Source organism: Lemur catta, chromosome 7 (genome assembly GCF_020740605.2).
Source record: "Lemur catta isolate mLemCat1 chromosome 7, mLemCat1.pri, whole genome shotgun sequence".
In the NCBI taxonomy this organism is placed as follows: domain Eukaryota; kingdom Metazoa; phylum Chordata; class Mammalia; order Primates; family Lemuridae; genus Lemur; species Lemur catta.
The window spans coordinates 79,270,276-79,286,898 of NC_059134.1; the positions used below are offsets into that span (position 1 = coordinate 79,270,276).

At 33.0% G+C, this 16,623-nt stretch overlaps 1 protein-coding gene across 3 annotated transcripts in view; it reads right to left on the reverse strand.

Annotated features, from left to right (window-relative positions):
• Positions 1-16,623, reverse strand: part of KIF18A (kinesin family member 18A) — a 76,267-nt gene that overhangs the window by 22,098 nt on the left and 37,546 nt on the right. For all 3 annotated transcript variants that reach the window (XM_045557709.1, XM_045557706.1, XM_045557708.1), the window contains 2 exons: positions 14,478-14,599; positions 11,137-11,372 (listed from right to left, as the gene is read on the reverse strand). In XM_045557709.1, the coding sequence (XP_045413665.1) occupies positions 11,137-11,372; positions 14,478-14,599 (358 nt within the window). The remainder of the gene's footprint in view (positions 1-11,136; positions 11,373-14,477; positions 14,600-16,623) is intronic.

Consider the following 16,623-nt stretch of genomic DNA (forward strand, 5'->3'; position numbering starts at 1 on the left):
AAGATAAAACCACTGACAGGGGGTGCAAAATTTTAAAAAAGGAAAGGCTAGAGACAGAAATATTACTAAATGTGAGTTTCCAGATGGATAATGAGGAAATCTTGACTTTTCATTTAATGTCAGAAATTTTATCAGTTCCATAAATAAACCTTGCCGTTAGCACCCCCATCCTGCACAGCACTCAGGAGTATGCTTTCTTTTTTCCAGACCCAAAATAGGTGCATATTTTACTCCAAGTCAATAGACTTGTAGTTTGGAGATAAAGATTTGAAGTCAAATAAATATCTATCCAAAAATCTAAAATATTGATATAGGCAAAGTATTAAAAATAGCAAACTTTACAAAGTTAATTTCTTCCTGAGTAAGAATATAGGCTTATTAATTTAAGAACAAAAGTCCATATACCAAAAATATATTATATGTTGGGATATCTTTAATAATAAATGTACAGGACATACAAAGAAAACTCTGAAACATTGCTGAGGAACATACAAGACATGGATACAGAGAGACAAACTATTCTAGAGTGCGACGATTTGACAGTGGAAAAATGTGAAGACTATTAATTTATAAAATTTTTAAAAGATTTTATTTCCTTGGAACTAGAAAAACTTGTTCTAATATTCATTTCTTAGGTAAAGCAAAGAAAAATTTTAAAACAAAGAATAATGAAGGGGGACTGGCACTGCTACATATGCAAAAATACTGTAAATTATCAGATATTAAAATAATAGCCACTAGTGCTAGGATAGACAAATAGGCAAAAGAATAGAAATTCAATAAACACAATTACATATGATCACTTACTATATGTAAATCAAAGGTTCTATGAAGGATGAACTGTCAATATATAAACACAATAATGATTGGCTCCCTTGGGGAAAAGAGATTCTTGCTTGTCATCTTACACCAAAGCAAATTAAGAGAAAATGAAAAGAAAAATTTTAAAACTTGTGGATGGAAAGGACTTTTGAAAAGTGATTCCAAAGGCAATGAGAAAAAGAAATAAAGAAGAAATTTTACTATATAAAAGTTGCAGGCCGGGCGCGGTGGCTCACGCCTGTAATCCTAGCACTCTGGGAGGCTGAGGCGGATGGATCGCTCGAGGTCAGGAGTTCAAGGCCAGCCTCAGAAAGAGCGAGACCCCGTCTCTACTAAAAATAGAAAGAAATTATCTGGTCAACTAAAATATATATATAGAAAAAATTAGCCGGGCATGGTGGCACATGCCTGTAGTCCCAGCTACTGGGGAGGCTGAGGCAGTAGGATTGCTTGAGCCCAGGAGTTTGAGGTTGCTGTGAGCTAGGCTGACGCCACGGCACTCATCTAGCCCCGGCAACACAGCGAGACTCTGTCTCAAAAAAAAAAAAAAAAAAAAAAAAAAGGTGTAAAATTTCAGCATTAAAAAGGATACCTCAAACAAAGGTAATATTAAGTGATAAACTTGAGGGATATAATTATTCCATGTATACTACAAGAAAGAGTTAATATCCCTTGATGATTTCATCCAGTCTGATGGCTTTAAATATCATCTAAATGTTAAAAAACTTTCAAATTTATATTTCAGCTTAGACTTGTCTCCTGAACTTCAGATCCTTAGCTGCCTACATGATGTCTCCACTTGGATCTATCTTAGACAAATTTAACATGCCCCAAACTGAACTGAGTTTCTACTACCTCCATCTTGTGAACCTGCTCCATCTGAAGTCTTTCCTCATCTCTTTGAAGGTGACTCCATTGTTTCAGATGCTAAGTTCAAAAATCCTACACCTAGTCATCCCAGTCCTTTCTTTTTCTCATATCCTAAATTCAATTTGTCAGGAAATCTTGCTGGTACTGTCTTCAAAATATATTAGAATCTGACCACTTCTGATCAACTATACTGCTCCTAACCTGGTCTGAACCACCACCAACTTGTACTTGCATTATTGCAGTAGCTTCCTAATGTTTCAACTCATGCCATGCTACAATCTATTCTCAACACAGCAGCCAGAGAGATCTTTTAAAAACTCTTTTAAAAACATGATTAAGATATGTTACTTTTCTGCTCAGATCATGCCCTGGCTTCCAGTTTTATTCAGAGTAAAAGATTAATTAAATTCTTCTAATAACCTACAAGATCTACCTTCCTTAATTTATCTCTACGATCTCCTCACTATCTACTTGCCCTCTTTTCCTTTGCACTAGTTATATGTCCTCTTTGCCATTCTTTCAATATGCCAGGCCAAATTCCTGTGTCAGAGATTTTACACTGTTTATTCCTTCTACCTAAAAATGATTCTTCTTCTAGATACCCACATAGCTAATAAACCCTGTGAATTCCTTCAAATTTTATCAGTGAGATCTTCCCTGACCATACTATTTAAAATAGCAAACTCTCCTCCTTGCCCCCACTCCTTTATTTCTTTACTCTAGCATGTACTACTTTCTGAGATTTTATTTATTTTACTTATATTTATTGTCTTCACTAGAATGTAAGCTCCATGAGGGAGTTTATTTTTATACCTCACATCTGTCTCTCAGGCTGGAGTGCAGTGGCGTGATCGTAGCTCACTGAAGCCTCCAACTCCTGGGTTTGAGTGATCCTCCTGCCTCAGCCTCCTGAGTAGCTAGGACTACAGGCACATGTCACCATGCCTGGCTAAATTTTTTTTTATTTTCTGTAGAGATGGGGCCTGGCTATGTTACTTAGGCTGGTCTCAAATTCCTGACTTCAAGTGATCCTCCCATCTTGACCTCCCAAAGCGCTGAGATTATAGGTGTGAGCCACTGCTTCCAGCCTGTTTTACACTTTGATCCCTAGTATTAGATAACTGCTTGGCACATAGTAGAAGTTAAATGTTGTTGAATGAATGAATAAATACCCTTATACTTAAGCTCTTGTAAATAAGTTACAATTTTTATAAAAGCTGACTATACCAGAAAAATGTTCAAATGATGGCTAGGCAATTCACAAAAAAGAAAATAGATACTTAAACAAGTGAAAAAGCAAAACAAACCACATTCAACCATACTAAATATTGAAAAGTGATAGTATTTATGACAATTATTAGTAAATTGGCAAAGAATCAACAATTAGCAAAGATACAAGAGGGAGAGAGAACCCCGAATTAAAAAAAGACTTAATTGATATATCAAACAATTACAAGGTATGGACCTTCTTTGTATCCTAATTTGAAAGGTAGAAACAAATCATTTATGAGACAATGAGGAAAATTTGAAAACTGATTAGATTTTTGACAACATTAGGTACAAAGAGGGTATTATGCTTTCTCTTATAGATACTTGATGTAAATGGAAGAAATGATATGCTGTAAGATTTACTTCAAAATAATGTAGTGAAGGAGCTGAGCTGGAGGAAAGCAGATGGAGTTCTCAAGATTAGAGATGAGCTGATAATTTTTTAAAGTTACATGATGGGCACATGGGCCTTATTATAGTATTCTTTGTACTTATATGTATGTTTGTAATTGATATGCTAAAAGTAAAAATTGAAAATATTTTAACACCAAAATCTGGTGAAAATGAAAAGGAGAAAGGAGCTCACTCTTACATTGATTGTTGGAGTTAAAATTGGTGTAATCATATGGAGGAAGGGAGTTACTTGGCAATGCATATTATTGGAAACTTTGAAAAATGTGCATGTATCTGGAGCCAGAAATTCTACTTCTAGGAATTTATCATAGGGATAATCAGACATGAGCACACATATATATATATGCTTACTGAAATGTTTATAATAATAAAAATTTATTAAACAACCTAAATGTTCAACAGAATACAGGCTAAATTAATATAATAAATGGTTAATCTCATCAGACTTTTAAGAGTACTCTGTGTGTATGTGTTTTAAGTAAAAAGAATATAGCTGATCCAGTAAATACTCTTAAAAGTCCCTAAAGCACTTGAAAAAAAAATTCAAATTCCACAGCATTTAGTATTTTTTTGTAATTTAACAACAAAACCACTTGATAGTACCTGTTCATGAGAGTGTAAGAAAAAAGTCAGTGACATATTCATAAGGTTAAAATGAATGAGACAAATTTGACACAGGTTTTGCTTAAGTTGAACCTTTTCAATTTTACTTGTAAAATTTATTCAGACTACCATGTTTAGCATAATTTTTGTAACATATACTATCTGGGTATTGCTTCATATCTTTAGAAATGCAAACAAATTATACTATTTATGCTTTTTTCTTTGAGCTACTTCAATATCTTAAGACTAAGAACATTAAATATTTATAAGTGGACTCACATACACCTTTCCTGTTATTCTTTTTTGACTCTGTTCATAATGCATACAACATACATAATTCATGGAATGGACAAGAAAAACTAAGCAAATAGTTAATTTCTGAAATCATTAGAACAAAATAGTAAAATAACAAACCAAGAACAAAATATTCTAAAAACAAAACCCACCTCCTAATACATTTTTAAAAGAAAACACATAATTATTAACATAAAATGTAACATGATTTTAATAGTCTTTCCTTTAAAAAATATCATGAAAAGGAATTAAGAGCCAAATAAATGTTTTGTTTTATTGTTGACAGGTATAGTCTATGCAATTATATTGTATGTGAAATATGGATTTTTAAATAGGGAATAATGAGCATCATATAGCAGGTGGTGAGTATTTCTCAATCTTGGTGTTAAAATTGTATTTCCTCTCCAACATCTTGAATACATTATAAGAAAAGAATCAGGCCCAAAAGGTATGAGGGAATGTGAAAAAAAAATCTTAAGTTTTCCTTTCCAAATATCTCAACTTGGTCAGGTTTAATGACAATAATGCTTTATTAAAAGAAAAAGAAGATACTGACTTTCCTATCATATTAACGTAAAAATATAATATAGGGAACTTCTGCTAATAATAGAGATGTAACTAATTCAGAACAACATCTCTTTTGAAGGCAACTAAAAAATCTGGACAAAATACAAAAAACATCTGTTTGAAGGCACTGGATTGCTAACAAGACTGTGAAAAATTATAGGTGAGCATTAGGAGGAAGTTGGAAACTCAGGAAGGTAACTTCTGCAATTACAGCTAATTTCCCCTAAGGTTGTTTGCCAGTGCTAGAGGAGGTGGCAGAAAAGCAGAGCAACAGTGTGTGAGCTTTGTGGGAATCAGATGCTGGAACTGGAATTTAAGGTATCTATAAAAACCTCCTTGCTTTGAATTGGGACCCTGAAAAGCTACACCCCAGAAGGCAAATCAGAAGTAGGTGGGCCTGCAAAAAACTTGTTTAGTTTCAAATTATCTTGATCTCTGAAATATTAATAGGACTGAGGTGATTTTGAATTGCCGATGCCACCAGAAGTCTGGAAGAAGCAAATGTAAATCTTTTCTGAAGGAAGATATCATTATTAGAAGCGTCAAAGTATTTCTATAAACAATTTTGAAAATGCCTGTCTGGCACTAAAAAAAATAGCATGCATATGAGAAAATGAGACCACATGAAAGAAAACCAGCAAAAACAGATAATAGAAATAGACTCATAGTGTTACAGTCTAGTGGATTCTCAGACACAGGTTTTAAAATACAGTCATCCTGGGTATCTGTGGGAGATTGGTTCCAGGACCCCTGTGGATAGCAAAATCCATGGATGTTCAAGTTGCATATATAAAATGGTATAATGTTTGCATACAGCCTATGCAATCCTCCTATATATTTTACATTATCTCTAGATTTCTTACAATACCTAATACGATGTAAATTCTATATAAATAGTTGTTATACCATATTGTTTAGGGAATAATGACAAGGAAAAAAGTCTGCATGTAGTCAACACAGCATAACCATTCATTTTTCTTTCTCTAAATACTCTCGATCTCTGGTTGGTTGAATCTGTGGATGTGGAACCCACAGATACGGAATTTCCGAAAAACGACATTTTTTTCCTTTTTTAGTATAAAAAAGAAAAATTTTAGTATTTTTTTATATACATTTTTAGTATAAGTATGTCCCATGAAATCTTTGGAAAATTATACTCATTGTGTTTGATAAGAATTTTTGCAAAGAAATGGAAACTATAAAAAAGAATCAAATGAAAATTCTAGAACTGAAATATAGTAACTGAAATTAAGAACTTGAGGGATCTAAAAGCCATTTTATAAAGCTAAAAAGAGAACGTAAACTGCAAAATATGAGAAATTATCCAGCAAGAGACAAAAGGTTTAAAAAGTGAAAAAGCAAAAGGCATAGACAATACAATGAGACAGTACCATGTAACATAATTGGAGTTTCAGAAGTAGAGGAGTGAGCAAAAGTGGAACAAGCAATATTTGAAGAGATAATGGTTAGGAATTTTCCAAAATGAATGAAAAATAATGTAGACACAAATTCAGAAAGTTCTATAAACATGTAATAGAAGTAAAAATGAAATCAATTATGCACAATATAGCAAAACTACTAAAACCTAAATACGATAAGAAAATATTTCAAGAAGCCAGAAGTCAGATTACATTCAAAGGAGTAACATTTAAAATAAAATCTGATTTCAACAGCAACAACAAAAGCCAGAAGATAATGAAATGATATCTGTAAAGTGCTAAAATAAAAGCATATCGAATCAGAATTCTATACCCAGCAAAATAGTCTTCAAGAAAGAAAATAAAATACAGTTTTAGACATACAAAAACTAAGAAAATTCATCATCACACACCCATTCTAAAGGAAATTCTAAAGTTTCTCTAAATGAAAGAAAAATTATTTTGGATGGAGGTACTGAGATGTTGACAAAATGAAGACCAATAACCAAAAAATGTGAATATTGACTGTAAATACAATAACACCTTATGGATTTAATATATATAAAAATAAAATACATTATAACAATGTATTTTTTGTTAACAGATGCCAAAAGAAGGGTTCATGGAGTTAGTTATCATCTTAAGCTTCTAACAGTGTCTAAGAAGAAGGGGAAAATACAGTCATTTTGATAAATAGACTTTGGTAACTCGAAGATATATAACTTTACCTTTAGGGTAACCACTAAAAGAACATAAAAATGTATATAGCTTCTCAGCTATATATATATAGAGGGAAAAAATAGGAATAACAAAGTATTTATCATTTCAAAGGAAAGTACAAAAGAAGAGAAAAGGAACTTAGAATAATCAGGGTAATTAGTAAGAAAATTGTAAGATGGTAGATTTAAATCCAAATATCAATAAATTCATCAAGTAAAAAAAGAATAAATAGGTTATTTAAAAGATGAATACTGACGGAACAAAAGAGCAAACCCCAATTCTGTGCTGTTTAAAACTGACACATTTGGAGTATAAGGTTACAGAAAGGTTAAAAGTGAAAGAACTGGAAAAAAGACAAACCATGAAAACTCTAGGCAAATGAATGCTGGGATAGCTATAATAAATAAACTTAAAGTCAGAAAGATTTGCTAGAAGAAGGGCATTTTATAATAATAAAAGATGGAATAATCCTGAAATACACGAATGTAATATAGTCTCAAAATACAGAAAACAAAAATTGACAGAACTACAAGGAGAAATGTGTGATAAGCAGAATAATCCCTCCCTCCCTCCCCCCCAAGAGGCCCAAGCCCTAGCTCCTGGATCCTGTTACATACCAAAAGAGATTTTGCAGATGTAATTGAAATTATGGAATTTAAAATAAGGGAAATGATCCTAGATATCTGGTGGGCCCAATCTTATATAAGTCCTGAAAAGCAGAGAACTTTTTCTCTAAGGGGAGGCAGGAGAGATGAGGAAGGAAAGGTCAGAGAGATTTAAACCATGAGAAGGACTTGATCTGCCTTTTCAGCTAGAAGATGAAGTGATAAAAACAGTCACCAGTTAGGGAATGTGGGCAACCTCTAGAAACTGAGAATGGCCCATGGCCAGCAGAAAACAGGGACCTTAGCCATACAGCCAGAGGGAATTGAATTCTGCTAACAACCAAATGAGCCTAGAGCCACATTCTCCCACAAAACCTCCAGATAAGACAATCAACTGGCTGACACCTTGCTTTTGGCCTTGTGAAACTCGATGTTTTTGTTTCTTACTTCTCTTTGCAAAGAACCAGCTCTTGGATATATTTGTTCTTTCTACAGTTTTTAAATTTCTGCATCATTATTTTCTGCCTTTATCTTTATTCTTCCTTCTTAGCTGCTCTTGCTCTATTTTTCTTATGTTTTGAGATTCATTAAAATGAAAAATGAGTTTCTTTGTTTTTCACATTTCTTGTTTAATAATGAAGGACTTTAAAACCAAAATGAGTATAGATTTTATTGTTCTTTGTCACTGTTTTCTATATAGTTTGTAATTGTACTCTTGATTTTGTTTTTATTAAGGAATTCCTAGAAGTGCTATTAATTTTCAAGCACTTAAGATTTTGATCACCTTTTAGTTACTTACTTCTAATTTTGTTAGATTATGAACAAAACATGTACCCTGTAAAAATCTTTATAGAGGGAGAAAAAGGAAAAGATGGAAGAGTGAATGTAATTAAACAAATAATGGAAGACTATTTCCCTGAGTTCAAAGAAAACTTGAATCTATAGAATTAAAATCCTCATCAAATTCCAGACAGTACTGATGAGATTTACTCACAGGCAGAGCTTCATAAAATGATTGATAAATTGATTAATTATGATCAATGTACCCAAACAATATATATTTATTTATTGAGGGATATAAGTTTCTACGTATACCTGTTAAATTAAGGTTAGGTGCCATTAGTTTCTTTAAATTGAAAGCTTGCTATTAGATTACTTTAATCCTTAAAGAGGTATACTGAAATGTACTATAATTATATTTCTCGAGTGTTGTCCTTGCATTTATAAATTACTTTATATATTCAGTTGGTATGTTATTTGTGCATATAAATTTATAATTATATCTTATTAAGTTGTGTCTTTTTCATTATCAGATATTTTTCTTTATCCTGTTTAGCATTTTTAAGTTTAAATTCTACTACACAGAAATGTTTTTTCATTTTTGTTTTTTTTATTTGCATTTGTCTGATATATCTGTGTCTATCATTTAATTTTAAACATTAATTTTTAAAGAAGCACTTAGATTACACATTCTTGGTATATAATTATCCATTTAGATTTATCACCTATTTATTCATAACAAGGCTTACTGCTCACCATTATAACCTCCTTAATTTCCCCAGTCTTGAGGTTACTATCTGGTTCATTTATTATTTGATTAGAGTCCCTGTGTTTAGGTATTTTCCTCATATTTAAGGCTCATGTATAATACCTATCTTCTCCACTGGTTTTTGTTTGTTAGACACATGTTTTCTCTGTTCTGATTTTCCTCTATCAGAAAGGTGGTCACACAGGGGTTCAGGTCTCATTATTAGAGATCCATATTTGGTACTGATCCAATGAGTGGTGGAAGTGAATGGGTACAGTGGACTCAAATTTGAGCTGGTAGTGGAGTTCCCCACAGAATAAGCAAAGGAACACTCTTTGCTCCCAAGACTTCTTTCTCTCTCCCCATCTCAGGCTTAGGAGGCCACAGCACACTTCTGAAACTATTCCTAGGTCTTCTGGGCACTCAGTAATATCAGACGTAATAGGTGAATGTCAACTTTCTCCCAGAAAGTCCAGATCCTTGGTATTCTTTACCTTATTAAAAGGCTCAATTATCTTTAAGGCACCTGCCCAGCACGTGCAAAAGAAAGTCCATTCGTTCTCACAGAAAATAAGGTTGTATTTGCTACCAGTCCCAGTATACATTTGGCTCATACAAGAAAAATGGATTATAGCTGTGAGCAAAAGGGTAACAAATACCTTCAGGTTGCCAGATCCCCAGAAAACTCTCCATAATGGAAAATATGGACAGATTTGACTACATAAAAGTTAAACATTAAGTACAGTTGAAATATTGAGAAACAAAGATTAAAAAAAATAAAGCAGGAACTAACCAACAGGCAGTTACTATACACTGAGCGCCAAGCAAACAAAAATTCCCTCAAAACAAAAAAACTTCACTAACTCAAATGAGCAAAAGACACATCACAGAAGATGAAATAACCTCATTAGTAATCAGAAAGTTACAATTTTTAAAAGGATATACATTATTATTAGCACTATTATTATTTTAGGTTTAGGTAAAGATGAAACAGGTATTCTTATATACACTAGGTGTAGAAAAAATTTGTTCGGAGAACATTTTGATTGGATGCATTTTTAAACAATAATTATATATATGTCCTCTAACCTGGCAAACCAGCTTTTAGCAATCTAGTATGCATGCATAAATGTGAACACACAGATCTGTTCTCTGATGCACTGTTCACTAACAGAACAAAGGTTAAGTAAATTATGGTACATCTATTCTCTAGATTCTCGAAACATAAAAAAAAGAAATGAGGTAGATGTTTCATTGTACCCCTTAATAGTCATTAACAAACTAAACAAATAAAACAACTAAACATAACAAACTAAACAAAACTTGCAGACCAGTCTCTATAATGTGCTAGCATTCATGTGAATCCTAAAAGCTAAAATTAGATTATCTTGTACAAATATATCTGTATTACACACATCCACACTGCAAAGGTAATTAAACCTCCAACAGTATCTATCTATGAGATAGGACATGACATAAAATTGATGTTTTGAGGGGAGTTGAAGAGGGCATTCTACTATTTCTTTCTTTTCTTGATCCCATCCTCTTACAGAAATTCTACCTCTTATGTTCTCCTATATTGCCTGAATTTTCTTTGACCAAGATTATATATTAACTTTGCAATTAAAATGTCCCATACACATTTTTATTACAGAAAGAGATACCAAGTGATTTGCCAACAGAAAAATAGTAAATTTTACATTGTTTACGTATTATAAAATACAATATTATTATAATCTCCAGTCCTTAATAGAGGTTAAATTTTAAAGAAGGATAGTAAGTAAAATTATTGCATCCAAAAATGGTAAAATGAGTTTTACTGTTAGGGTTATTAGAATATCAGTGTATACTTGCTTTTAGATCCTTGGAAGATACTGGTTCATTGAAATGATTCTGAAGCTAATTTACCATTAGTTCTCACAAAATAGCCAAACCTATTTAAAAATTAACTGTTCTGTCGATTGATATATACAGGCCGTCTTTAGAAATGATGTTACTATTTACTTAAAATAAAAGCCATACTTACAACAAAGATTAGACGGAACTGGTCCAAGCTGTGGAAAGGTCATAAGAACCGAAATCCTTGGTAGATCACTTTGCTTTGGATGTTCCATAGTTTGGTCAGCCCAAACCACTACTTTTTTCCTCTCTACCAAATGTTCAATTTCTTTGATGTCAGACTCAAAAGCAGCATTTGACAGGCCAGCTTCTTTTAATGTGCAGTATTGTTTTCTTAGGGCTGGAAGTAAAGCATTCAATACTCTATAAAGAAGATGACAAGAAAGGAAAGATAAATACTAAATTTTAAATACATTTTTATACTTCTTTTACATAACACCTAAAGTATTAGCATATCATTAAAATGATTTCCTGTGTATGTTTTCTTATATAATATGTTATTTCGGTTATATACTTCAATATATTCTTAATACATTAAGTACAGAGTGGAAAGAATTTCGAATAGGAATTATGAGAACCAGGCTCTAGTCTCAGATAGTTTTCACTTGTTTCTGTATGACCTTGGACAAGGCACAAACTGAAGTTTCTCCTATATAATGTGGGGGACAACTAGACAGCTGATACCTATAATAGGAAATAGGAGATTGTTTTGAGGACTAAATGAGTTAAATATACATAAAAGCTTTTTGCAAAACATAATGTGATTTCTAAAGGACAGATATTGTTATTATTACTAATTATCATGGGATTGAAATGAAAAGTTAACATTATGTCAAATGATAAGACTCGTATCTTAGGTATACAACATTAAAACACACATACACATACACAAAAGAACAAAGCTTAACCCTCCTTTACGTTAAATGACCTAAAGCAATGGCTTTCCCAGTGGGATGCAAAGGCGTTTCAAAAACAAAAGTTGTGGACAAGGATGGTGGGTATGAAGAATCATTAGGGCACTAGATTCTTGGCTCTGACTCAAAGTCTCTCATCACCAATAAGAACAGCACTGAATGTATCTTTTTATGTCTAAGACTTCCCTGTAAGTGTTCACTAAAGAAATGTCACAGCTAAACACTTATAAATTTATACATTCAAAAGTGGTTCTTAACTTTTATATAAAGGAAGATGCCTAACAACATGAATGATTTTGAAATGATTCAGTCCTGGTATACTGAGGCAGTCGAAAGACTCATAATATCCAGGAGAATGAAACCATTTGAAGTATAGATAGGGCAGTGGGAAAAGAATAATTAGGCATTAATTTTAATATACAAGGAAATAACTACATTAATACCTAGGAATCTTAACTATTTAGATAGCAGTATAAATAATCTGTGATCTTTTTCTTTTTGGTGAGGGTTGGTGGGCGGTATGCTATTTTAGTCAAGTAGATATCAAGTATATAGAAAAGTTATTAATCAAAAAGTCAAGAAAACAATTATTTATTGAGCACCAACACTAATCAAGTACTGTACAGAAGCATTAACATAGTAGTAAGACTGAGACTGCTAAGAAAGACTTGCTTGTAAAGTTGGCCCTTGGCTTGCATCTTAAATCACTGATTTTGGGAGGGTTCCCATCATTTCCAGAACTGATAGGAGAAGAATGGCTTACTGTGCTTAAATTGCTTATATAAACAATGTGGTTTATGCTGAACACCTGCTTTCATTCTGAAAAGCCTGGAATTTTGGTACATGGTGGGCAGAGCGTGTCCATGCAACAAGGTCCCAGTAAAAACCCAAGGCACTGAGTCTCTAAAGAGCTTTCAAAGCAGACAGCATTTTACACGTGCTGTCACGACTCTTGGCTGGAAGAATTATGCACATTCTGGAACATTCCACTGGAAGAAGACTCTTAAAAACTTGTATATGATGTTCTCTAGACTTTGCCCCCATGCCATTTCCTTTTGCTGATTTTGCTTTGTATCCTCTTGTTCTAATAAATCATAGCTGTTAGTACCATGATGAGTCTTGTGAGTCCTCCTAGTGAGTCATTATACCTGGAAATGGTCTTAGGGGCCCATGACACAAGAATTATATCATGTTATTTATTTTTATGTTATTTAATCTTTTCAAAACCTTTACATGACATGTATTATAAGCTATTTTTACATATAAGAAAAGTAAGGTTTAGCAAGGTTAAATAATTAATGCCAGATTATATTGTTAATAAAAGCTAGAATTCAAGACTGATTCCAAAAGTCGTATTATTTCTACTATGCCACATTGCCTCTGTCTGGTATAGCAAATATAGTATGGTTAAAATAAATTAATGTTTCTTTGATGACTTCAGCTCTTGCAGGTGGTCTGTGTGCTAGGAAATGAATATTCAATGTCCATTCTAGGTATACACATAGAGGAGAGGGGAAGATTAGTTTGAGCTTTCACTCACAGAAAAATGTCTCCCTGAAGTTTTTCTTTTCCTTTTTCTTCTTCTTTGTAAAAATAGCTATATGAATATGATTTCCTCTAAATAAAAACTATCGAAAATTAATTACCAGTTATTTGAGAACACCAGTAGAACACTAATAGATTTTTAGTGTAGCAGAAAGCCCTTAGAGAAATAAATTGTACATTTTTATAGAGTATCAAAGTGATGCCTAAGGAGCTGACAGACTTATCCAAGGTGACAAAAGAAGATTAACACATTGACTGCCACACTAGAAAAAAAATATTTTTCCCTGGAGCCCTGGTGTTTTATTACAAAAATAGAATAAAAACTTTGAAAACAAAACGATCCTTTTTAATTTAATGAAAAATTTTTTATTTTTATTGTTTTCTCCGTGTGAGTTATATGCAACTTGAAAAAAATGGTTCAGGTGGCTCAAGGTAAAGAGATGTGTGAACTGGAAGTAACGGGTTCAAAAATAGCGTGAGTTAAATACAACTTACATAGCAGTTAATGTGTTAAGCTATGCTTTTTCTTGCTATTATGTTTTAAAAAATTAAATGACTAACATGTTACCATGGAGCTAGTGGAGAGTGCATAAAAGAGCTGCTATAGCATCACAGAAAAATCAGGACAGCTGATATTTAGCAACTTTATTTTAATGACAGCAAAAAAATCATTCTGGAATTATGAATAATTAACAATTGCCTGCTTAAAAATTCAATAGGTGTTAATAGTCACTGCTCGTAAGAGGGGAAATGGATGGCTAGAAGACAGAGGTGGAACATAGACTCCTGTTCACTATATATGTATTTATGAAATTTTTAATAACATGGCATATATTGAACCACGTCTACACACTCTCAACGTTTTCTGATGCTAGCAGAAACTTAAAAACAATGTATCCCATACCAGATACAACTTAAATTTCTGGCAGTGGAAAACTGAACTTTTATGCTTCATGTACTTTAGGTCTACAGTGTTAAAATTGTAGAATAGGTAAATTCATGTACTCACGCCTCAGTCTGCCTGTGTTGTTGTTCTTGAAGACAAGCGAGATCCATCATATGCCTAATTTGTGCTTTCAAATCTTTATTCTGGAGATGCAAATGGTGACAGTGAAGATCCTTATTGAGTTCCTAGAGAAAACAATGCAAAAATATTTAAGAATATTAAAATTAAATCAGTTTTAATAAAACTTATATTGATACCAATAATTTTCATTTTTTTTAGATATTAAATGAAATGTTTAGAAACAATTTGAAAAATAAGAGTTCTGGTACAGGCGGTCTATAATATACAAGCAATATCAGGTTTCAAGTTTCCTTAGAAACCAAATGTTAGGAATTAAGAAGAAATTTTGCTACGATGACAGCTTCTTGGTCTATCTAATTTGTTTATAATGTTGTGAAAAGACATAAATATGACCAGTTTTTGCTTAAATGTCACTGTCCCAGGGAGGCTTTCCCTGAACGTTGTGTTTAAAGATGAATACTGTCATAGCATGATCAGTAACAACTTAATTTTTTTATTCATTTCTTTATAGTTTTTCTGTCTGTACCTGAATGTATGGTTTGCCACCAGGACAAGGACTGTGTCAGATTAGTTCAGTGTTACAGCCCCAGCATACAGCGCCTGGAGTGTGTGCAATAAAAATTTCTTGCCCACACCCACTCTTAGTAAAAGCTTCATCCTAGGCAAAAGTGTGAAAACGTTTTTTGTAGGTTTCCATTTTCCTAAGCTTCATCTGCATAGGGCCAGGTGTCCTTTAATCTGCTACCTAAAATTACTTGCCTTTCCTCAAACCTACTAAACCTTAAGTACAGACAACATGAATTGAGTGATTACACTCACTAAAGTATGAATGGATTGATAACCCAATAACATTCTTAGAATCTTTAATGAAACTTTCTGGATATTTTTAATGGCTGAGACAGCAACCCCATACTCAGGGGAGCTATGCCTAAAACTTTCCCCTAGGGACAATTCCCTTAATCCCACAATCCATTTTAGCTTGGGAAAACAATGCAAAATATACTTCAGATTTATTTAAGAATATGAAAATTAAATTGATTTTAATAAAACTCCTTCCCAGTCTGCAGTTGACCTCTTTGATTCTCGAAAAGCTCAACGCTGTTTTTTTCTTATATTTCGTATGCCAGTGAAAGGGACTATGATAGAGAAACAATGTCATTCTATTTGTCTAAGATATATTAAAGTTAGGAGTTATTTATGGAGTCATGATGATAGAATTTGAGCACTGGCCTGTCATATGATTTTAGAGATGGCTTAGCCTTAAAACAAATGCCAACTTAAGCCAAATATGTGGCCTTTATGGAGATCAGTTTACTTGACTAAAATTTCAGAGCTAGAAAAATAAAAATAAAAAAAAAATTTCAGAACTAGATCAGATGATCTGTTTATCTTCTTCAATCACTCTTCTTTGGAAGAGACAAGGCTTAATTATATAATTACATTAGGCAATAATGGGTCTTGGCTAGCTTGTTATCTTTGGAAACTAAGTTTACAATTTGAATCTTTTGTCTTGACACACTAATGACTGAGTTTGATTGGAAGAGGATGGCCTATTCTGGTAACTACAAGTAGGCTGGTATAGAGTATATAATGAGAGGTGATAGATAAAGTTTGAGAGGTATTCAGATGGCAGACCATGAGAGAGTATAGACCTGGTAAATCATAATGGTGAGTTTATTCTAGGGAGAAGGCACCGAAAAGCCTTATGATCAGGGTTACCTTTTAAAAGCTCGTTTTGGTGGCTATGGAGAAAATGAACTGCATGAAACCTGAATGAAAGCATAAAGACCAAATGTAGCAGTTCAATAATGGGGGGTGGGAGTCTGAATTAGAGTAATGGCAGCAAGGCACAGAGAGAAGTAGATAGGTTCAGGACGTTAAAAAGTAAGTAATATAGGAGAGTATAGAGAAAACAGCACCAATTTGAAAGTCAGAAGTACTGAGTCTTTGTCCAGAATTGTGTGACCTTGGATAAGTCCCTTTATCAAGTTATGGCTGTTTGCTTATGTAGAAAATAATGGCTTAAAACTAGATAATTATATCAGTTGTGAAAATATCTGCAGAAAAAAGAATGGAGGGGAAGATTTTGGGGGTGGGAATAGAAGTTTTAATTTTAATATTTTTCCAG